Here is a 25,132-nt window from a genome sequence, read left to right as displayed (position 1 = left end):
ATTGTCAGAGTAATTTTAAGGCAGATGGACGAAGGGTAGTCAGGATAATGTATCTGTGCCTTTGTCTGTATTCATGAAAATGTGTCCAAATTCTAAGCTGTACAATTCCATATTATATTGGATAAATTTTCATTAGCATATGCAGATATTAGGGTTAAACCTCAGGTCTGTTAAGTTGTCCAGGTGGACTTTGTTTATATTTTGCATCAGACTTACTGCTGTCTCTTTTGTAAAAAACACAGCCCTACACTCTAAGACAGGTGTGACAAAAAGCTCCACAGCAGCTGCCTCAGATTGGAATATTTGTGCACACTCTGGACATGGTACCCAGACCTTTCCAACAGTCTTCAAGCAACCTCCCAGGCAAGGCAACCACTTTTCAGTGTTAGAGAGAGGCTGAGACCCAGAATGTGGACTTGCCAGGTTCTAGGTTTTTCTTCTAAACACAAGAACCATTTTTCTCCAAGACAAGCACAGCAGGTGCAGCTTTTCTTTTCCTTTTTCTCCTGTATCTGTTGAATAAATATTTTGGGACTGTACAAGCAATACCCAGTCCACAAAACAGCTAATCTTAACTAATTAAGACTGTGTCAGTCAGGAAAAAAAAATATCAATATTGCTACACACTTAAAACCCTCCTGATCTTCACACCATGACATTTTGATAATGATGATGACTCTGCCTTCACAAAGAAAGAGCTCATTATTTTTGAGATACATATTTCCACATCAATTTCTGAGAGGAAATGAACCTTACAAGCAGCTATAATTGGAATGCTCTCTTCTGCTGTCTTAATACCCATCAACAAAATGTAACAAAGGTAACAGAAAAATTTCTCCACTGAAAAACAGAAGACTGCAACTGCCATCTGCCTGATACATACCCTCAAGAGAGGCCTGTGAAACATAACAAAAAGCCAAATATTCAGTTATATTTACCAGAGATCACCAACTGCCACCCCCTAAAGTACAACCATGCACTTGACCTTCTTTCTAAAAAACCTACTAATGTAGTTCACCTTTCCCAATGCATATGTGCCCAAAAAAGAAATAAAATGTTAAGCTTTTGGCCTGAGATCATGCTCATGATTGCAACTAAGTATCAGGATGATGGATTTCAAGTATCCAGTGATAGATTTTCACACCTCCCTTTCTTTTCATTCACGGTTTATCCTAGGCTTCAGTTGACTTCAGGTGTTTCGTGTCTTGATCTACAAGTTTTTAGAGAACTGAAGCAGTATGAAGCCAGTATGAACCAGACTGAAAGGAGTCTGGTTTTCATTGGACTTGCAGTTCTCTCAATACCTCAGAAATCCATATTCCTAATCTTCCAATAATCATTATATTGCACACTCCAGCAGCTGAGACAGCAGCAGCAGCTGCTTACACAAGTGATACACTTTCCTGTGAGAAGTTGTGAGGTCCAGGTATAAACACGGTTCTTTATGACTGTGTCAAAGCATGACTAAGATGAGCACTAATAGTGGTTTTTGAGAAAATGAAAATCAAATGCTTCACTGGGTATAAGGGAGTGCCAGGGTCAGTATGAACATCCAAAACTATAAACAAGCTGAGAAAGTAGGGGTTCTGCATAACGTCACTGCTGGATGAAGCAGGTATTAATCAGATTTTGTGGTACTTGGACTAACAGAAGATTCTTTAGATCTTTCTACACCAAACCATATCAGAAAATCAAAAAGCAACAGCAGAAACAGCACATTCAGCATATGAGTCTGCTCCCCACGCACACACAGATTGCTTGGGCAATGTAATTGCACCAACCCCACCAGCCCTGCATACGAGTTTCATCTTGCATGCAACAGAGTAAACACGTACTGTGACTGCTTGGCTGCGATTTCTGGATTGGTGTACATCTGAGAATCCTGGACAAATTACAAAAGCTGACAGAAAAATACAGGAGGGGAGCAAACAATCCTTAATAGCAACCAGTCACAAAGTGCAGTAGCTCAGATAGAGGTACTTTCACTTTGGCTTTTCTGACAACAGCTGAGCCACCGTAAGATTAAGTCACTTCCCATATTTTTCCTTGATTTTTTTTTCCTAGTTAACTGCTTAAGCGGCTTTCTCAGGCTAGCTCTGTGAACCAGATCTCTCCATATTTATGAGATTTCCTTGTGAGGCACAGACATTCACTAGCATGCTAGCAGAGGAAGATGTAGGAAAGCTTACTAGATCTACTAAAATTACATACTATTAATAGTATTGTATAATAACATAACTTTTTATATATAGCCCAAAGGCTAAACATATCAAAATGAAGCACAGCTGTTTCAGTGGAACACAGCAGCTCTATTCACTCATCTCAGCAGTGATTTCACACCATGGACTGCCCTGAAGCATCAGTCTGTCACATTTACCACCGAAACACTAATGGGGTGGGTGCTGCAGCTAAAAGCAGGAGCAGGAGCAGCAGACAGCCCTGGCAAAGAGTGGGTCAAGACTCCCTTGGAGAGGGAGCGGTTAGGGTATACGTTCATTCCCTATCCCTTTCTTACTATGTGTTTACATCAACCGCTCCGTTCTCCCTCACTCCACAGCCACCCTCCTAAACACAGGTTTCCCCTGAGAAAGCACCGCTGTGCTGAGAAAGCACAAGGCCTGCCCTTGTCCCGAGACCCCGTACAACACCTCCTGCCCTGGACAAATACAAGCACATACACAGGGGAAGGGCCTGCGCCCGGCACTCGCATGGCGGTGACACGCAGCCCCGGGATGGTGCCGTGTCCGGCAGCCGCCCGGAGCGCGGGGAGCCCCGCCGGACTGAGCCCTGCAGCCCCGCCTGGGACGCGCGGCCGGGGCTCTGCCCGCGGCTCCGGCTGGCGGCAGGAACAGGAAGCGGGGCCGGGTAGGGGCCGCGGCTGCTCCCCCTGGCGGCAGCGGGCGGCGGGGCGGGGCGGGGGCGGTGCCGCCGCCAGGCCGTGGCCCCGCCGCGGTCGCTCGAGAGGCCGCTGCTGCCGGCGCTTCCCCGCCCGCCCCCGCCTGGCTCTCCCTCCCTCCCTTCCTTACTCTTTCGCTCCGTCCCTCCCTCCTCGGCCGGGGCAGCAGGAAGCGGCCCTGATGTCAGCGGCGGCGGCCGCGGCGCGGCTCTGAGCGGTTCCCCCACCCCCGCCGCGGCCCCCTCTCCCGCTGCCGCCGCTGGGGCTGGCGGCGGAGCCCGGCTGCGGCCCCGGGGGCGCCGCCTTCTCTCGCCCGGGGACGCGCGGCCGAGGCGGTCCCGAGCTGCGCAGAGGCCGCGGCCTAGGGCAGTCGGCGCGGCGCCCCGCGGAGGTGCGGGAGGGCGCGGGATGCGCAGCGGCGGCGCCGGGGCCTGTGCCCGCCGCCAGTGAGGCCCGAGGCCGCCGCGGATGCGGCCCCGGCGGCGCCTCGGCCAGGCCCGCCCCGACCTGCGCCCGGAACCGCCGCCGAGCCCCGCGCAGCCCCGGCTCCGGCCCTCGGCTGCCCGGTGCCGGACCCTCGCGTAGCCCCGGCCCCCTCTCCTCCCTGCGGTGAAAGAGGAGGCATGTCCGCTGCCGCCTCCGCTGAAATGATTGAAAACCCCCCGGTCCTCAACTTCGAAGAAATCGACTACAAAGAGATCGAGGTGGAAGAGGTGAGTGAGGGTCTCGCCGTCCCCCTGGCTCCCCGGGCGCGGCCAGCCTGGCCCCGCCGCGCAGAGCCCGCGGTTCTCCTGCCTGGCCCCGCGCTGCGGACGGGCCCGCGGGGGCTCCGCGGGTGCGCCGGGATGCCGCGGCCCCCGGTGTACCTGAGCGGGGCTTCTGTGCTCCCGTGGATGCTACGGCGGCTGGCACCAGCGAACAAAGGCGGTCTGGCTGGGAGCGAAGGTGCCAGCTTACTCCTGCCGGCCCTGCTGCTGGATGCCTTACTGTGGAGTTTTATTTAAACGGGGTAGATTTGTTCAGGACTTCAGAAGTTTCGCCGCCCATTTTGCCACTCACTTTAGTACGGGTGGCAAGCATAGTTGTCAAGAGAGAACTGTTAATTCTAATCTTTCTTTGAGATCTCTATGCCCCTGCTTTCACCTTCTGCCTCCAAATTGAGCCATTGTATATGTGATGATCATACCACTCTTAATGATTTGCTAAATTTACAGCTCTGTGAGCTGTAAGGATAAACAGGGGTTTTTTTCTTAACACAGGCTATTGGTGTTGCACTCATCGATGTTTAACATTTCATTTGTGACCTGTGCCTGTTATGTAGAAAGTGACATTCAGTTATTGTATAATAAAATTGGAAGGAAGCTTTTCTTCTGTGAAATTCACATAGTGAAATTATTTCAGGTGTATCTTTCATCTGTCAGGGGTTCCTGTAAAAGTGAGGTGGGTGCCATCTAGGGTAGCTTGTGTGCTTTAATAAGGGGCTTCGTAGTCTCTGTATACTACAGTGTTGTTTGACTCTCAGAATTACTCAAAAATATTGCTGCTGTTTTTTCCTTTGTCGTCTGCTAAATTCTCTACAGAAATTAAGTTTCTTCATATAGATCCATAACAAATTTGATGAGGCCAGCTTGTAGAGTCTGGGCCTAAGAGGCATCCAAGACTGCTGAAACAGTCCCTGTGCTTTTATTTGTAGATTAACATCTTTCTTTTAGAGTAATAATTATCCTGTTTTCCTTAAAAAGTTTGTGTGGAAGTGAAGTTTTATGGAGTAGCTTTCATAGGTAAAACCTATAAAAACCTGCATCGCAGATTTTTACAGTACTTTGCTAGATACTGGTTTGTTCATAATTATCCTACTGGGCTTGGGTCACCTGGGGTTAATTCAGGGACCTTAAAATCTGCCATGGAGCACCAGGGCACCTTCTGCTGTATTCAGGTAGTATTCTGGTGACTTTGGCTTTCACCATAGCAAGCACTGGGCACTGGAAAATTTCAGAAGACAATATATTTCAAAAGATTGCCTCTATCTCTTTTTGTGACTTTGGCAACCATAAAGATTTTTGTTTCTGTAAGTCAAGTTGTTCTGCCATCCTTTATGCATTTAACTCTTCTGAAGTGAAGGTATTTTTTGTTGTTTTTGCAACACTTACTAATAGCTGGGCATCAAATCACATGTTTTGGGAGAAATATAATTTCTCACCCAATGAAGAAAATTCAAGTGGGTTGTCCATTGTAAAAAGGTGCCCAGTGATGCCTCATTGAAGTGAGTACCACATCTGCTGTGTTAGACATAGCCCTTTGAATTAATAAAGTGCTGTACAAATCTTTAATCCTCACAACACCCTTGGGGAGGTGTTAGCAAGGATTGTATTGCTGTTTTACATATGGAAGATGTGGAGCTGCATAGTGTGTAATTGGTGTAACTAGAGTCTGCCATTCTAAGGTTTGGTGCTCAGAGCTTGATTGTGTCCCACACGTGTGCCTGGGGCTCACAGAAACAGAACTGTCAGTACAAAAATGTATCTCGAGACAAAGCTTAAGTAGAAATTTGTTTAATGCAGTTGTTGTTATTCTAAACACAGTATCTTCGTAGAGATACAAAACTCATGTGATGTAAGCAAGACAACTTTGATAGTGTTGTCTCCATGAAAAAATCTGGTCACAGCTGGCATAGCATTTTGAGTGTAGCTGTCTTCCCAGAAGTTCTTAGAGGCAAAGGGAAAACCCTAGTGTTGAACAAAGTCTAAATGTCATTGCACAGAGGAAGAAATAAGACCCACTTTACAAGAAAACAGATGGATTGGAGATCCTACTTAGGCCTTGCTTTTCTGAGCTGTGGGTGTTGACCTCTTACTCACGATGCAGTTTCAGCACAAATAGTCAACTTTGTAGTCATAACAAAACACACATCCTTACTGAGGATTTTCTGTGCTCTCACTTTAGGCTCAGAGGTTTTCAAGGATTTTAAGTGGCTGTAATATCTCAAAATGGTCATATTTATGCTTGGCAAACGTCAAATGTTTCAAAATGGCGTGTTAAGAGATCTACACTGGAAACTCAACTGCTTTTATAATCATAGCTTTGCTGTTGTATTATCAAGGCTCTCTTGTCAGCAGATAGCAGTCCCACTCTGCCACTGGTTTATTAATAGATATTGAAGTTCTGGAATACTTGCAGGCCCAGAGAACTTGCTAATAAATGTGAGATCTTTAAGTGCACTTTCATTGGGTTTGTCCGAACTCTACTGAGATAAAAACAAGAATATACCATATTTGGTTTAGCTACCATGCACATGACTAACTGTAGTGTTACTTCCCACCAGTCAAACACATCTTCAGTTTCAGAATGCCTTTTTATTATTTCAAGTGCTTAAAATGAAGTAAACCATAGAGACAATTATTATGAAAGAGTTGGAGTCAAATCAAAATTGATGTGACACAGCAGGAGCATCTTCAAAACTAAAATGGGAAAAACAACACAAAACTTTTGTTCAACAGAAGTGCTCTCTATTTCACTATGCAAGTTTTTGATTGTGAAAATGGCAATTTAGTTTTTAGTATTGTATAGAAAAATCATTAGAAACTGAAAAAATAAAATCTAATGTAGCTGAAATCAAGTCAACAATAAAAAGCTTAATAGCCTTGTTTTAAAATCTCATATTTGAATCTAGAACAACACTCTGGTTGTTGAAAACTCCTCTTCCCAGGGGAGTTTCCACATCTAAGCTAAAACAGTCTTTGGTTTTTAATTGTTCTGGCAGCCTACTCCTTGCCACTCTTTCCTGAAAATTCCACAGGCTTTCCTCCACCAGGTTACTGGGTAAGAGTCCCATACATGACCAAAACAGAGACCTCTCCATCACATGATGTGTGTGTGCTTGGATTGCACAGCCAAAGGTACATGTCTGGTCATGTATACTGCAACCCTGCCCAGTCACTGCCTGATGCAGACAAGTTAAAAAACTAATGCCATATTTGCATAGGTGCAAGTTACTTTTGGATGGTCTGAAATGTAAATTATTTGAAAACTGTTGTTTAATGCTCTACTGGTATATTGCAGTTTACTGAAGTTTCTTTTCAACAATCTATTTGGCAGTAGTTAATTCTAAGAGAGTTAGGGTCATGTTTTCTTTGAGATGAAGAGATAAGCTTTATAAATATATATTTTAGAAAATTTACTTAAGGTCCCAGCAACTAAGGAGATGGAATTTATAGTATATCCACCTATCTTAGATATTTTCTAAATAGTTCATTAATTTCCTTAACTGAGTAGTGTGCTGGGAACTACGTGCGTTCCTTCCAATTCTGGAGCAAAACAAGAGAATGAACAATACAGCAAGGCAACTGGGTTTTGCTTCCCTTTATATAGTTAACTTTTAAAAAGTTAGTGAGATGCAGTGTGTGATTATGTCCATTACAAGGTAAAGCAGATTTGTGTGAGTTGCTGTTGAACATGGAGCTGTTACTGCCTCCGTTGTTTCTGTGTCCTGGGAGATCACCCCACTTGTAGAATACCAGTCTGAAAACTTGGAAGAAATTTGGAGAAGAACCAGATGTGATTTGAGATCTGAACAGCATTATTGGATAACTGAGATGAGTACAAAAGGATTGGTTCTCAAAAACCAAGGGCGGTAGTTAGAAATCCATTTGAACTCAGTCAGATTTCTCAGCCTTTTTCAGTTATACATCAAGGTGCAAAGCTGGGTATTCAAAAACAAAGGCGAAAAATAAGTACATGGTGAAAACATATGCCAGTATTTTCTCTGATTTTAGTCTAAATGATTTCTGGATTAATTCAAATAACTACTTAAATGTAGTTTAATTACACCAATAGAAGATTCTCTTCATTCATTTATACAAGAAAATAGCTGGAATGTCAGCTGGGGTGTGAATTTATAGCAAAAGTGATGCAACACCTATTCCATGTGGATGAAATTTACTAGTGAGTTAGAAGATAGCTAATAAGCTAGTTAAACTCTTAATGTGACACTTTACACTCATTTCTACAAATGCAGATACATTCAGTGAATCAGTTTGTATCCTGTAAAAGAGACTCATACTTCACTTCATAAAGAACACATGGGAAAGAAACCTCATAGATCTTCCTGTTTCAGTGATGAAAGCAAGATCCATATTTATGAGATAATATGAAAAAAAGAAAAAAAACTGATACAACAGAGCAAATTTCACATTTCACCCAGTGGATTGTTACCAGTATTTTACTAGTTGCAGAATACTTGTTTGTTTTCAGGTTTGGCTTTTTCCAAAGACCAGTAGTTTTAGACAGCACCAGCCCAGAGAGCTCATGTTAGAGTCCTGTACCCTGAGTGCCTCATTATCCAACATCTTGTTTCTAAAACAATAATTCACTCTCTTGGCTGCTCTAACAGAACAAATTGATTCATACTAGAGCATCAGAAAGTTGTTTTGTTAATGTTTTTTAATTGCCACTAATTAAAATGAGTTCAGTTCTCGAGACAGATGTATAAAATCATATCAGTGCATAAAAGCTTTTCAATATGTGATAAACCAGAATGAAAGTATAACCTGATAAACTGTTATCTTTGAGATGCATGCATTTCTTGGAATGGCTTGAGCTATCAAAATGCAGGGAGGGGTTGGTTGCATGTTCAGAGCCAAGGAAGAATTTCTGGAAACATAATTTTCAAGAGCAGGCTGGATAGAGTTCTGAGTAACCTGGTCTAGTGGAAGGTGTCCCTGCCCACGATGAGGGATTGGAACTAGAAGATGTTTGAGGTCCCTTCCAATCCAGACCATTCTGTGCTTCCATAGTTTCAGGAACATGTATGATGATACTTTGATTCTTCATAAACGTGTTCTAAAGAAGCTGAAAAGAGAATTAGTTCTTAAAACAGAACTAAATTCAGATAGACCAGCCACTTAATGAAAACTGTACAGTGTTATACAGCTCTAACAGATGAAACCCTAGATAGGGACCAACTGTATGAGTTTCTCAAGCAGAACTTTCCTATATTAAGAATCTAAGTTGATTTTTAATAACCACCTTCTCTCAGGAAGAAATATTTTTTCTACGGTGTTTTGCATAACTTCTAAGTTCATACTTGGAAACTAAATCTAAACTAAATTACTTAGTTTACTTCAAATTAGTAGGATTGCTTCCAGGGGTTTTGGGGGTGGGGGAGTGGAGAGGATTTGGAGGTTCTTCATTGCTGTATGAATCCCAGAAAGGAAAAGCAACATTTAGAGTTGTGCTGACACTAGTACAAATAAACTTAACCAGTCAAAGAACATAGCTGTAAGAATTGGCAGATAGATCTGAGCTCCTTCCTAAAAGTGCTGCCAGGGTATTGGCCACAGTCATTTGTGGCACGGGGCCGATTTGCTTCAACCTACTTAATAAAGCATAGCACACAAGAGGAACCGAAGCTGGAATTTGACGCTGGTTGAATGAATGATGGAAAGTGTAGGAATATAATTTTAGAAGCTCTAAACTGTTGTTCATGGCTTCTTTTGGCACTTTTTAAAAATTTAAGCTACATCTGCCATGCATTTCACCTATGTGAAAAACTGAAAATATTAGTATATTTTATTGGTACTGCTGGAGCTCTGGTAGACAGAGAGAGTAGAAGCAACTGAATTTTAAAATGTGAATCTTTTTTCTGTTTTTTAGAACACATAATAGAACATTTTTTTCCACTCTCTCTCATGTAGTATCTGGAGCTTGAGAGATCCAAACATTCAGTTTGCATTCATCCCATTTAATTAGCAAATATACCAGTAAACAAAGCAATATTAACTTAAAGCCTGTTGTCATTTTGGAAGCACAGGTTTTGTTGGGTTTCTGGTTTTGGATTTTTGTAACTGCTTGTTCTGCTTTCCAGAATCGTAAATGAGCAGTCATACAGTAGATACAGCAAATTATGAAGTCAGTTCTCTAAAGAATACTACGTCTGCTAACCAGGGAGCTATTATATTTTATTGCTGTCTTATATATCCAACAAGGGTTTTTTTTAGAAATAAAAGCACTAAGTATCCAGCATGCAGAACTACCTTACATGGAAACTTTATGGATAAAGAGAAAAACTTTGCATTTTTATGTTTTTGAGTTAATAGAAAGCTTGTGGAGTTAATGCAAAGTTGAAGTTAATTTTTCCAAAGTTTTAACATTTGTTAGGGAATTATAGTGCATCTGAATAAATAGAGATGCATTTTTCTTGTTTTACTGGGGGAGGGGAAATTTTTGGTCGCATCCCTTAGGACAAAATACATCCTTAAGCTCTTAACATATCTGTAGTCTCTATTTCCTGCATGATTTCTAGTCTACATAACTTACCAGTCAGTATAGTCTACATACTTACAAGTCAGTATCATGTATCTTTGTTTATGTACAGCATTTGATACTATTTGTACACAGAGACAGAGGTAATGCTTGTTCCAGGGTTCTTGTATGGTTCATATTCTTTAAATAAGACTCTAAATACATTATCTGGAAAACATGCAAGTGGCACTGTCCTTCACCATGTCACTTTGTCGCACAGTAAAATAACTTTTTACTGGTATGTATTTTACAGGTAGAAGAATAAATTTTAATACACTTCTCAATCTTTGAACCTCTTTAAGTATTACTTCCAGTTTAAAATGGTTTTGTGTCATGTACCAAGTGGTTTTTGACAAACTTAATTCTCTTCTGTGATAAAGGTAGAAGCAGACTTGTTCTTACTCTATTTCTAAATGTCTCATCTACCCTATATCTTCCTTTTTTCTCCTAAAAGATATTTAAAGAAACAGAATCTTTTACTAAAAGAATGTGTTTATTTTTAGATCATTTTCCAAATAAACACAGTGCTACAGATCAACTGCTGTTTATTGATTTGTTGTGTCAATAATTCCATTAACTGTGCTTCATATAATTCCGAATATGCGCGGTTGCCCAAGCATATGGTGTGGCACCAGCAGCAGGCGACAAGAAGGAATGAGCATGAAGAAACTAAAGTTCAGGCACTGCCTCCCTCCTGTGATATTAAGTTACCTAGTTCCAGCACGAGGTGCTGAAGGAAACTATATAGTGTTTAAACTGTTCTGACAATATCTAAGACTTACTCCTTTAAAGAATAAATTTAAGGGAAGAAAATTATATGTAAAAGGATTCCACCACAAGCTGCATTCTGTCGATTATAAAGGGGTTTTTGCTATGAGTAATATACTTTTCCCAGATTAAGTAGGAAAAGCACACTGAGTTTTCACATATGGGAAACCAATTTGTATTGGATCTGTCATTGTTGCTGATGGTTGCTCCTTTCATTTGCCATCCAAGAGCCTGAGCTGCTTTAATGGAGGATCAGCTCTTCTGTTTTCCCTGTATCCTAGGTAAATATTCACTGCATCCATGTCCTCTTCTCAAGTTTAACCTTCTGCCTAAGCAGGCAACAAGTCACTGATAAATTGTTATGAAACCTTGACTGCATAATCATTTATCAAACTATTTTCACCAGTAATAAAATTTACATACTTGGTGGTCTCACAGCTTTCCATTACATAATTGAGGTTTAGATTGCCTGGTAGACTCTTCCTCTTGGTGCACAACACTGATTTTTTTTTTTAATTATTTTTTTCCAGTCATCAGTGGGACTTCTTAAAGAACATCTAATTCTTGGAATTTATTCCACTTTTCAGCTAAAACCCAAATGTTGTGACATTCATGGCTCAATGTAAAAACCACATGGGGCAGTATACTAGTTTCTGTGAGTTTCTTCAGTTATTAGAAATATTATTTAAAAATACAACAGCATTAAAAAATAATGATTTCTTTAGTATATTAATTGGAAGTACATGTACCAGTTCTCAGGATGAAACATGCAAATAGTCATGAATTTTTCTGCAGGGAAGTAGTATGCGTTTATATTGATTTATGAGCTGAATTTACCATGTGGAATCAAATGGAAGAGATACATGGAGTTTCTTTTTTTTGTTATACATCTCAAAAATAAATATAAATAAAATGTATAAAAATATATGTAGTATATATTGCATATTGATAATATTAAAATAATATACATAATGTATATAGTGTATTTGTTTATCTGGACATATACAAGGCTTTTCAGCAGGCAAAGATACAACTAGCCAGAAAAAAAGTAAGCCTGACCCATCACAAACTGTTGTAGGTAATTCAGGCTAAGTGGAAAAAAAAAAGTCAAATTACTTCATTTAAGTTTTAGACCAGTCTTTTAACTGACATATATGCACTGCTTTCAAATCACTATTTTTGTTTCTGTCATTGGATTAAATGTAACAGAGTTAAAGTTGAAAACTCTGAAAGCATGTGAGAACAGGTATATTAAGAAAAGGAACCTTCTAAGAGGTGTCTCACAGAGACTTGAACCATTAGGCCAATTGTATCCACCTAGGATAATTCGTTTTATGCCCATCTCCTTTTCCCTAAGTGAAAGGGAGTGTTCTTCCCACTCAGTTGGGTAACCCAGTTTGGATTTCTTCAGTGTAGGGGAGCAGCAGATGTGGAACTAACTGTATTGCTTCTGCCAATACACTTCATCCTTCACAAGCTGCTCTGTGGCATCCTTCTGTCATTAACTCTTCTTAGTATTTCCCTGGTGCTTGCACTTATGTGCTCACTAATCACCATTTCTGTGAAATGCGGTCTTACAGCACACACACTGACTGATGAGATTTTCCTTATTCTGTAGGTCTGATCATGTGCTGTACAAGATGGGTAGGGGCTTTGTAATGGAGAATTTTTGTGATGGTGGGGGGCCTGCCAGCCCCTAGAAAGTGAGCAATTTTATTCAAAACATGGTCTGACAGAAAAGGAAATAACAAGGAAGACTGTTCAGGAGTTTTATGTCTTCCAATGACTCATTGTTTCCAATTTGTTTATATGTACTATTTTTGTAGGCTGCTCATCTATCATTCATGGCTTGGTGTTTCCAACCTCACGTGTGGAATGCAAGAAAATAGCGTGTGTTACATCAGGACAAGATGTAAGAAGGCAACACAAAGTGCAAGGCACTTTGGCTGGGGGATGAGGTTACAATCAACAGGTTCTGTTCTTAAACAGAGCAGAATTGGGCATGTTCTGTGCATCTCCTGGCCATGTCTTATCACAGACTCTGTGAACCACTGCTGTGGAAAGTAAACGTGAGATGGCAGGAACTCCTGGAAGGCAAAGTGCATGCTGTAATGTAAAAGAGAAAAATATTTCTTACAGTAATAAGGAAACCAGAAGAAGAAAGTGCCTTTTATCGCCGTGGCTGTTGGGGGCAGCTGTACCTTATATCCACATGGAACTTTTAAGAAATATTAAGCATAATTTCCCTCTTTCTGTCTTTCTTAATGTAAGATCTTGATGGGGTTTTTTAATTTATATATTTCATCTCTTCACATTGGGGCTTTGATTGCAGACTTTCTCATATCCATCATGACAGTTTAGCAGGTCTTGAGTTATGCATCTACAGCCCTTACCATCCCATTCCCAGGGCAAATCAGTTTCACTGTTTGTTTATTTGGGAAGCACATAGTAAGAACCTAACCCAAGGATTACATAAATGGTAGTCAGCCCCTTGTTTCTCCTCCTCTCTCCTACTTCTCATCTTGCCTGCCCTGCATTTTTTGGATTTGGAGGAGCTCCTTTTCCTTCTGTGCCTGTGTGTGCCTTGGGTTTCCTCCTCTTCATCATTTTCTTTTGAGCATATGAGTAACAACGTACTTGTCTGTGCTTTCTTGTAGTGGCTGCAGTCACTGCTTTGGCAACACCTTCATTTCAATTTTACATCTCACATACATGTTTTGTCATTATTCCTGTATGTTGCCATTTTTCCTTTGAGGAATAATTAAAAGAAGTGGATTTTCAATTAAACATGTGTAATTCACCAGTAACTGAAAGTGACCTTCTTTCTATCCTGCTTTTTTTATTTCTATGCTTGGTTTCAAAGAGCTGCTCTAAATAATGGTGGTGTTGGAGCTTCTTCACAGCAAAGGTTAAGGATTACTTGAACACTATAGTATGCAGTAGCAGCTACTACTGCTTTTGCAACTTTATAGTGAAGAGTTATGACTCTTGTCTGGGGTTGTTTTTTTCCATAATTTTAGGCAATGTTATTTCCAAATAAGCTAGAAAGCAGACTTCAACAGAAATAGGGATAACTTAGTTCATAGACACTTTTTTTGGAGGACTTGCTGGATAATTTACTGCTATCACACTCTTGAGTCATCTATGAGAAAATGAACTGATAACTTAGCACATGGAACATCGTGTCCCAATTTCATCATGGTCCTGTGCAGTTGTGTATACATTTAAATTTCAGAAGTCTTAATTCCTGGGTTTTTTTTAGCAAGAATGAACAAATACAGCAGATAGGTGTCATTTCAGGGGTGAAACCTGAAGAGAAAAAAAATAAGGTCTCATTCCTCTAATTTTCTTCTGAGCAAATCTGGTTCTAAATAATTGAGATTCTACTTTTCTGAGACACTGTCACTGCACATTAGTAATAAAATTTTTTTGTATGTGTGTTTTCCAATTCTTGCCTAAATGATCTCTTGGGCAAGCTTAGCTAAGTCTAGTTATGCTTTAATGGCATAGTATTCAATTCCTACTGCAAAACTCGAGCCTGTGTATCTTCAGTTTTCTAAATTAAGTTTTTTTTTTTTGTTGAATTAAGTTAAATTAAGTTTGTGAAGTTCTGCACAGCGAATGAAACTGTTTCAAATTTTAACTCCAATGTTTTATATTTTGTTCTAGGTTGTTGGAAGAGGAGCCTTTGGTGTAGTCTGCAAGGCAAAATGGCGAGCTAAAGATGTAGCCATTAAACAGATAGAAAGTGAATCTGAAAGAAAAGCCTTCATTGTAGAGGTACAGTATGTATGATGGAAAATATAAGGTTTGGTAAAGCTTGTCTCATGAAATTCACGGGTGCACTCAGTGTACTAAAAGCTGTGTCTTTATCACAAGAGAAATGCTGCCTGCAGTACCCAGTTCAGGCCTGGACCCTTGTCTTGCAGAGCAGGAGACCTGCCAAAGCACATTGCAGCTCCTTTAGTTTGCTTCTCATAAAAGCTGAAAAGCAAGAGTGTGGGAGAGACAGGGCACACAAGTAGGGAAATAACAGTTTTTAGATTCTGTCCCAGTGTGAAGTCAGGGTGCAGCTGGAATACCCACCAAAGCCTTGAAGCTGATTAACACTTCCAGAGGCCACAGCGTAGGTTCTCCAGTTCAATCAGGTTGATATTTGAAACTGTTTCTGAGGTTTTTCAACGGTTCTAATAATTTGATAAATTTTTTTTCTTCTGTGCAAGTACATTGCTACCTTAAAGGCAATTACTGTTTTCATTCAATGTCTGCTTATTAAAAACATCTTAAGTAGTTCAGATACACTGATAAACTTCCCAAGATACATAATATTTTCTAGAATCAAAAGCTTAGTTAAAATTACATATATTGTGACATGCTGCTTAGTATTTATTCAGTTATAGCTTAGAATGTTCAGGATACACAAGATATGTTAAAAATAAAACTCTTAAATTTCGAACTAACTTTTACAAAATGTGACACTAAAAGGGCTGAAAAAAACATGTTTGTGGTAGGCCTTTCTGTAAATATTTATATGTTGTTCATCATGATGGAAAGTTTTTAAGGTTATTAATTTTAGTCTGGTTTAACACTGAGTAAATCCAATCAGTCTTCTGGGATTTTTGTGTTCAAAAGAGATCTGAGTAGATAATCCCAGAAATGCTTCAGTAATTACTGCTATTTGGGAAACCCTGCTCAGTGCAAGCATCGGTTGAAATATTTCATTCTGATTTTTTGGATCTTCTGAAAGTGTCTAGAAAAAATAGCATTTACTCCAAAGACAGTGTAAAGTACTTCAGCAGTCTGTGTACAGGGAAAAAATTCCTTTTTGCTTGCTTCTACTGTGTACTAGTAAAAAGATCCAAATGCAAAATAATGCAGTTGTCAGTACAAACAGTAATAGGTTCGTGGAACTGTGTCATTTTAATATTAAATTATTTTATGGGGTTGTGGGCTTGGGGACTTTAGAACTTTTGTCCTCTATATTGTCAAAACAGACAATATGATTCTGATTTTTTTAATTTAATCAGACAATTTTTATGTAGTCTCAGAATTGAAGGCTTCAGGAAGAGCACCAAATCTATAGACATCATAGTTGCACAGTGCTTGTGTCCTGAGTGACTTTAGCCTGTACTTTAGACAAAAATACTTTTGTTAAACATAATTTCATAAAACTTTCTTTTAAAATACATGTCCACTTTGACACAAACCTGACTACATAAATTAAATGCAAAGAGTGACATAAATCTTGTAATTTGTGAAATCACCATCTGGAGTTAATGCAAACATAGAAGACTGTACTTGCTGTTGTATTATTTATAGCTAGGAAAATAAAGCATTAGCCTTTTTTTCCTGTGGTTTGAAACTCTGATTTGTATTGCAGCTTCGACAACTGTCACGGGTAAACCATCCCAATATTGTCAAGTTATATGGAGCCTGCCTAAACCCAGTAAGTTATAGCTTATGTCAGTATGACAAAAGGTAACTAGCTTAACATATGCAAGCATCAATGCACAGAACATGTATTTTGTATTAAAAATGCATCTTCTATATATTTTTCATGTTTTAGCCATAATAAGGAAATACACAGATATGTAGGTTGGTTGGTATTTTCAGATATTTGTTTTTCCTTTCTAATGCTATAAAAAAATAAATTCTTTCAAGAACACCCCAAGTCTGTTTCTCATCACCAGTTATAGTTCAGTTTGAAAAAATGGTATCTAGTGTATTACATAATGTAATTACATTCATATCTACAATCCTATTAACTGCAAATCAATACAAAAAGAAATGCAGTATCAAGACAAGACTGTGTCTTGTAAATCAGCTCCTATTTTCATACATGTAATTTTCAGGATTTACTTGCTTTCTGCCCCAGCTGCAAACAGTCTCACATATTCTCTAAGCAGAAAAGAGGGTATTGTGACAGGACAGATGTATCCTTAGCTAATTCTTGTATGGACTATTTAATTGCTTAAAATAATGCTGCATCCCTTTTCTTTCTTTGTACTAGTGAAATTCTTCTGGCATAGTATTTCACAATTTTTTTTTGTGAGCCACTAAAGGTATAAAGGACAATGAATTGCAGTTGGAAAACAGTATTTGCTTTTTAAGTCTGAGGAGGAGGGACGTCGTTCTTTTATTTTCTAACTTCCACTGAGAACTAAGTGTTCTGATTTTTCTTACATGTAAATACATACATTTCAAACTGACTGATGTATTTTCCATTAGCTTTGGGATGGGGGCTTTGCAATTGCTCTCAAAGAACCTCTCTTTCAGTTTACAAAAGCTATTTTCTGCCTCTGCGTTGAAAATATGCCTATTTTTTTGTCCCCTTCCCCCAAAGGTGTGTCTTGTTATGGAGTATGCTGAAGGAGGTTCTCTATACAATGGTGAGTATCATTTCAGCTTCCTGGAGTTAAAGTGCTACTATTAGGACAAACATGTAAACTACAAGTTGTTTCATAAATATGAAATTCAGTAGAGACCATTCTTGGAGCTATTCAGAAGCCACCTGAACGCAGTCCAGGGCAACTGGCTGGAGGTGGCCTGCTTTACCTGCTTGGTGGACTTCCAGAGATCTCTTCCAACTATTGTATGGTTCTTTGAAATTCTTAAAATAATGTAAGGAGAAAGGAGTGTGCATTTTAAAACATCTTTTCAGTTCACTGGCTTGTTCTTGATAGCAGTTTCTTATATTTTATACAAGTAATGTAAGGTTTTCCAGTGGAACATCTGAAAAAATTCTTCCCTAATTTGTAAATTCCCTGGGCATTTTTTTAACATGGACTCTACCAGGGATAGCTGAGAATAAGCAACACTTTTCATATTGAATTTTAACATAAACTATTATGGAAAATGTACTAAAAAGATGGGAAATATTTTGACATTTCTGTTATTTTAACAGTCTGCAAAAAGGTATTTTTAGTTCAGTAATGAGGTGTTGATGATTACTTAGATTCCATAGAGCTTTCTGACTGGTGTTTTGTTAACTCCATTGTATCTGTTGTAATATGCAATAAAGTTCTTTTTAGTTGGTGCCTTTGTTTTGCAGTGTTGCATGGTGCTGAACCTCTGCCTCATTATACTGCTGCACATGCCATGAGTTGGTGTTTACAATGTTCCCAAGGAGTGGCATATCTCCACAGTATGAAACCAAAGGCTCTAATTCACAGAGACCTGAAACCACCAAAGTAGGTTTAGAGCTCGTTTTTCATTTTTTCTTACAGTTGGATTTAAGATCACTTAGAATAGCTTTATTGCATTTAAAAGAAATACCTTTAATTGGTACTAGCACTTAGATTAACTGTATTCCAAATGAAAGCTGTGCATATGAAACTTCAGTTGCAGAATGATGATTTATGATATAGAAAACTAACTGTATTCAGTTACTTTCTGTTTAACTGGAAAAATACCCTGCTCTTGCAGGGTATGTGTTGTCATCTTTTTGCAGGGGTTCCATACTGTTGTCTTCTTATCACAAAAGTTTCATACCTTCTTGGTGTTTCTCATGGGCACTTCCTCAGAGCACTGACTCTTTCTTCTTCACAAAGTAACCACCTGACTCCAACTCCCTTCTCAACAACCCAACCCACTCATTTATAGCATCTTCTTCTCACTGGTTACAGCTGTGGCCTGGTAAAGTCAGGCCTGTTCCTAATCTTTGATAACGGGCCCAGCTGCAACTCCTTAGGGGCAAGATTACTTTCTACACTATCTTTATTTTCTTATATTCTCTCCCCCTACCGATATCCATCATGGAAGAGGATTTTATTAGGAATAGGGCTTCTAAGCAGAGGCATTTAAAATCTTCCCGTTTTGGAATGGTTGTGGTTGTGGTGTGATCTTTTTTGCCACATGGCCATCCTCCTTTATCCCCTCCTTCTGCTTTTTCCACTACCCCTGCCAGAAGCTCCCATCACTTTCCACCAAAACAAAATTTAATAGTTTCCTGCCCAGTCAGTTTGTTATCCAGCTCATTTTACAGCTTCAGATCTGGCTCCACAGATTAGATAGAAACAGATATTTGAGGATCAGCAGAATCATCTCTTTTTGGTGGTAATTTGCAGTTATTACCAGATAAAATTATAATATGAAGCCACAATTTAAATCTTTAGTCCTTTCTTGTATTCCCCAGTTTTGATTTAGAGAGTTCACATGTAACTTCAAGTGCTTCCATTTAAATAAATAGCTACATTGATTGACATTGGTGGGAGTCTTGATTGTTCTTCTTTTGGTAAAATTGTTACAGCATTTGTTGGTTTTCAGCCCCTGGCATCTGAAAGTCTGCTTTTGTCAGTATATGCTTAATGGTTTACTATGACTAAAGATATTTATTTAAGATCTAGCATATAGAAATGTTAATAAATTACATCATCATATTGGGTTATTTTAAAGTATGCAATATGTTCACATTAGACACAAACGACGTTCTTTATTTCCCAGATTATAAAATATTCTTTTTCTTTTTTGACAGTTTGCTCTTGGTAGCTGGGGGGACAGTTCTAAAAATCTGTGACTTTGGTACAGCCTGTGATATTCAAACACACATGACCAACAACAAAGGAAGTGCTGCTTGGATGGCACCTGAAGTTTTTGAAGGTAATAAAAATTCAGTGTTAATATTACATTTTCTTTATAGGGATGCAACTGTGAATTAATGTGGTGTAAGAATAAGAGCGTCATGTAGTCCTTAAAATAAAGTTTACTAAAAACTGAAAGAGTTTTGGCAGAAGTCTAACATTTTTTAAAAAATCTCTACAAGTGTAAATTGTCAAATAATTGTGCAGAGGTTTGAAGAGCAGCACTGAACAAATTCTCTCATGTTATTACTAGATATTTATTTACATGAAGATGTAGAACCTTTATTCGTCATTGCTGAGATTTACATAAGGAATACATTTAGACAGCAGCAGTTCCTTATTTTGTAAGTCAGTAAAATACAGCCAGAGGGCTCTTTCCCCACAGTTTTGCTGTTTCTAAGATTCTTAAATCATTTCTAACTCTTCTGTCATTTAAATACACTGTCATTACTTTCACTCCCTACTCTGATTAGTTTTTAACTTTAGAATTTCCCTGTTAGTCTAAATTGAACATAATTGCTTTCTTTTTTTCATCCCCCACTTTCTTGTAACTCCCATCTTCACCTGCTTTTTGTGTAATCTAGAGATTTGATGTACTTCCTCTTTCCTACATACTGAAGAATGTGTTAATACCAGTTAATGTGGTTATGTAGAAAAACAAGCTGTTTCTTGGAGTGTAATTGGGGAAGACTGATGATACTTGATAATTAGATACCTATAATTGCTGCATGATTATCAAAGAAATAAACTCATAGATACTAAATTGCAGACTAAACACCTTTTAATCTGTCTGTACCTTAATTACCAATGCAATTTAGCAGTGGTCTGGAAGAGTCACCCTCCTGCTTTAGGAAGCAGGTGTCCTTGATTTAATATATTTGTCAAGTGCCGATGTGCAGCAGTGGTTTCCCAGATTCTGGATCCAGGTGACCTCTTTTCTTTTTACTGTCCTTATTCCAGAGACTGTCCATATAAAGTTTTAATATTCCTCTCAAACATCACCTTTGGAACTTTTGTCCTGAAGGTACCATTTTCTTCCACATATTGCTTAGAGTACCAACTGGAGAATTATTTGTTTCACTCAAATGCCTGAAAATTTTCCATTATGTCATTTTATATTCAGGCACTTCCTCTTTTTTTTTAGCCAGGACTGCTTCTTTTCTTAACGCTTGTTTTCTATTAAATTAAATTGTATAAATAGGAGATTTTTTTTTTCTTTTAGAAATAAGCAATTGACCAATCACTGTTAAAGATAGATATTTTTTTTTCATAAAAAATCTTAATATAAAATGAGTATAAATAAGTGTATTGTAATAGGGATTTGCAGTTCATATCCTAGTTCCTCTAGTGTATGAATCCAGCAAGGTAGAAAGAAACCTTGTATTGCAGATATTGTTGGACAGCACAAGAAGCCTTCAGTTTACAGTTGTTTTTATGTGCTTTTAACTGAAAGCATTTACTGATAAATAGACAAATCATTATAAAAACACAAGTATCAAGGAGAGGAAAGAATCTAGTATGATGCATCCTCTACAATGCAGCATATCAAATTACACTTAGAACAGTCATTAAACTACTAAAAATAACCACTTTAAATGGCAAAATTATTAAAAATTCCTTTGCTTGTGTTACTCCAGCAGAATTCAACAATGGAATAAAGGCTAATATTAATTTGATGCTGTTCTAGTACAAGGTTTCTAGGTGAGAACAATAAAGGCATGAAAAGCATCTGTTGCAGAACATGTTGCTTAGTGAACTAGTTACTGTAATATTAAGAATTTTTCCCCCATTTTAAACCTAAGCCTTTAGGGCACCTAAAGCCTTGTACAGTTCAAATAATCTAAATAAAAACAATATGCTATAGATCAGGATGAAATAAAAGAGAGCAATTCTGATATAAGAACTCCCATTAGAAGAAACTTTTTAAAAGAATTACATTACTTTGGGATAATAAGGAAAAAATACAGAATACTTTCTCACTTCTTTTGGACTCTCACTTTTCAGAATTAGTCCAAGACTTCTCAGCCATAAAGTAGAATTCTGTTGCTCAAATAGGGGAATAGTACTACTTTAGTTTTATAGGCTGTATGCTACAGAAGTTCTGTGACTGCATAGATGAGACTGTTTTGCTTTCCTTAGTGATCTGCCATTGTTTACATGACTTTTTTTCCCCAACATTTTTGAAAATAAGCTGACTGATAAAGCTGACTTTTTCTTCTTCATACCTTTTGAACTCATTAGCCACATTCAGCTACTTTGATACAGGTGTAAAGAGTTTTTGAGATCCATATTCTTAGAGAGTTTTGTAAAGTCCAAATTAGTGCCTTCACTTAAAGAGGGCTTGTGGCTCATGCTGCGGCCTGTTTCTTGTGTTTGCCTTGCAAACTGGCTGGACTGGAAGAACTGACCAGAGAACAGGCTGTTGGCCTTGCAGTTTGTCAGAGGTAGGGGGGCAGAGGAACTTGGCTCACAGGTAGTGGATGGGGCCTCTTGCAACTATTGCTATATGGTGGGTATTCACATGGAACTAGACTTCTTTAATTCCACTGTTACTGAAATGATTAGTCTGAATAATACTTTCTGATTAGGGATAAACAAAAAAAATCTTTTGGCCAATATATGCCAATTTTAATCCTTGTTTGAAGATATATATTCTTATGTCATTAGCCATTCACATTTCTTATTAGCATTTGCATGAGTTATGGTTGCAAAGCATACATTGTTTCTTTGTAGCCTCTGAACATTTTTATTTATTATTCTATATCTCCAACCTATCTTCAGCACCTTAGGAGTCTTAGAAATATTGAATTTATGGTCAAAGAATTTTAATTAAGTAATGACATTCCAAAAAGAATAAGAATAATAAACAAGGAGGAAATAAGATGGCAAGGAATTGAGGACTCTCCTGTTTTGTTCATGTGGTAACTTAGTTGTTCTTCTGAAGACCTGTAATTAATTAAGAGTAATGGATATAACAGATGTTATTGGCTGGCATATTGTGACTAAGGTTGGAAGAAGTGAATTGAAGAATATTTAGAGGAAGCAAACATAATCAATTAAACCCTGAATGCAAGAGATTTTTAAAACCTGATAAATTGCCGTTCATAGCATAAAGAAAAGTGATGCATTTTGTCATTTCAAGATGACTCCAAATAGAAAGGATTGATTCCCAGAGAGGGCCATTCTTAACAGTCATACTGTCAAGTGATTTCAGATTTAAGTTAGCATGAATCAGTCAGCTTTAGAAAACTGGTTTTTCTCAGCAAACTAAATGTGAAGTGAAAGTAAGTATGTAAAGCTATTTATTTATTTATTGGAGCAAGCTGGCCAGGGGAGTGGTGGAGTCAGCATTCCTGGAAGCATGGAAGAAGTGACTAAGCATGACGCTTAGTGCTGTGGTTTAGTGGACATTATGGTGTTTAGTGAGAGGTTGGATTCAGTGATCTTGGAGCTCTTTTCCAGCCTGATTCTATGATCCGCTCAAACTATTTCTTTTTGACATGTTACATAGAAAAGAGTCAAATTATATTGATGGCTTTCTTCCAGGTAGCAATTACAGTGAAAAATGTGACGTTTTCAGCTGGGGTATTATTCTCTGGGAGGTAATCACCCGTAGGAAACCTTTTGATGAGATTGGTGGTCCAGCTTTCCGGATAATGTGGGCAGTTCACAATGGTGAGTTGAAAATACTTTATTTGAAGTTGTGTATATGACCTATAAATTTGCTAAACATTCTTAACTGTACAGCTTTAAATTACTAGTGTTTCCATTTTGTGCTTCATTGGATTTGCATTTTTGTTACAAAGACTAAATAGATACTGCCACTTTGTGTCAGTGTGGCTTTTGATTTACTTGGCTGCTACAGTGTTTGCTACAGTGTAACTGGTGTATGAACGAAGGATAAAGAGTAATGTCCTCGTTATTACAACATTCCATTTTAAAAGTGATCTGAGAAAAACCTCTTACCTGACTGAATGATGGTTTTATTAGCTGCATTGCCTTTCTTTACCTTTTTTTTTTTAATTGGGTGTTTACAAGAAATGTGTAACTTTAAGTAACTTAACCTGTGTTTATAAATCTTAGAAACTATGAAACCTCCTCCAGGAACATTAGACATTAAACATGTTATTTTTGTTTTTCATCTGTTGTGTTTTGGGGTTTGGTTTTTTTTCTATTCTGTTGTTTGAATGGTTTTACCTCTATGCCTAGGTACCTGCACTCATGGAACAGCACTCTACTGTGCTAGGTGCTATGCAGAAGAGGTTTTCAGGAGCTTAGACTATGAACAGGACACAGTGGTTGTGTTCAAATGGACTGCTTTCTTTAAAGCAGTAGTGTAACATTGGTCAGTGTAGTAGAGTAAGCTGTAGTATCTTCATGCTAGAGATGTAATTTCTTTACTGCTGTGTTTTTAGGTACTATGGCAAATTTCTTGAGTAATAAAGTAATGATAGTGAAGTAGTTCACTGAATATCTGCAGAGAGTTTCTGCCATTTGTGAGAGACAACATCAAGGCAAGCGCCAACTTTTTGGAAGAAAAAATTAGCAAACAAGCAATGAAGGCTGGTACTCTGCCTGAGTGTCATTGCTTCAGTAGTAAACGATAGAAGCATAAGGTGGGCACAGGCATATCCTATTCAAAGAACAAAATGGGGCAGACAGAGACAGAATCAATTAATATTATAGTCTTAATAATGCATATAGAGAGATGTTTGCAAATGCCATTTTGAGTGAAGAATGAGATTCTCCAGTTTTTCAAGGACACTGGGTATTGAGATTATGAGTGATGTGTGCCTTGCATAAAAGCATTTACTGTAAAACTAAGTGTAAATCTAGTACTACATTTGGAGGCCTCAGTAAGGTGTGGGAGTATACCTTAAAATTCACTGTCTCTACCTACTTTTGCTTTAAAATTTTATCTTCTTTATCTTTTTCCATTTCCTTTTTCTTAAGAAGGAAAGTTAGTTAGTGCACTTCATCTCACTTAAAACTATTGTGGCATTCTTACTTCATGTATTACGCGTTCTGTTTAATATATTCTTGAATACTTACTACTTTCTTTGCAAACCATCACTATATCGCATCTGTCCAGCACAACTGGTTGTCCATTAATTGTTCTCATAGAAATTGTAATAAGAGGAGGAACTTGAAGCAAAAAACAGCTGAATATTTATACAATAGTTGAAGTAAAATGTTATTAAAAATGAGTATAGACCATGAAAAAGTCACACAAAATTGGTAATTCCAGGGCCTGATAATTTTTCAGGATGTTCTTAGGTGCAGCTTTCAAAATCAGCTTTCAAAAATACTTTAAGTCTTTTGGGTTTTTCTGTTTGTTTGGGGTTTTTTTGTTTTTTTTTTACTTCTGTTTTTTGTTTGTTTGGGGTTTTTTTGGGGTTTTTTTTGTTTTTGTTTTTTTTTTTCTTGTGAATACAGCATTAGGAACCAAAGACTGTTATTACTTGCTTTCTAATTTGGCCTAGAACTTTATTCTTCAGAAAGAAGTAACATTTCATTAGCCTTTGTAATATGTTGTATTTTGTCAGTCAGTGAATGTATTCAAACTTGTACTGAAGGAAAAGTTTGATTT

General features: G+C 38.3%; 1 protein-coding gene across 6 annotated transcripts in view; it reads left to right on the top strand.

Annotated features, from left to right (window-relative positions):
• Positions 1-3,382: 3,382 nt before the first annotated feature.
• MAP3K7 (mitogen-activated protein kinase kinase kinase 7) overlaps positions 3,383-25,132 on the top strand; it is a 45,620-nt gene continuing 23,870 nt past the window's right edge. For all 6 annotated transcript variants that reach the window (XM_058801089.1, XM_058801088.1, XM_058801087.1 and 3 more), the window contains exons 1-7: positions 3,383-3,609; positions 14,633-14,743; positions 16,344-16,409; positions 17,307-17,352; positions 18,015-18,153; positions 19,437-19,561; positions 23,089-23,217. In XM_058801089.1, the coding sequence (XP_058657072.1) occupies positions 3,520-3,609; positions 14,633-14,743; positions 16,344-16,409; positions 17,307-17,352; positions 18,015-18,153; positions 19,437-19,561; positions 23,089-23,217 (706 nt within the window). In that variant the 5' untranslated portion in view covers positions 3,383-3,519. The remainder of the gene's footprint in view (positions 3,610-14,632; positions 14,744-16,343; positions 16,410-17,306; positions 17,353-18,014; positions 18,154-19,436; positions 19,562-23,088; positions 23,218-25,132) is intronic.

Source organism: Ammospiza caudacuta, chromosome 3 (genome assembly GCF_027887145.1).
Source record: "Ammospiza caudacuta isolate bAmmCau1 chromosome 3, bAmmCau1.pri, whole genome shotgun sequence".
Lineage (NCBI taxonomy): Eukaryota > Metazoa > Chordata > Aves > Passeriformes > Passerellidae > Ammospiza > Ammospiza caudacuta.
The sequence above is the reverse complement of the archived record's forward strand: the minus strand, read 5'-3'. Positions and strand labels throughout refer to the sequence as shown.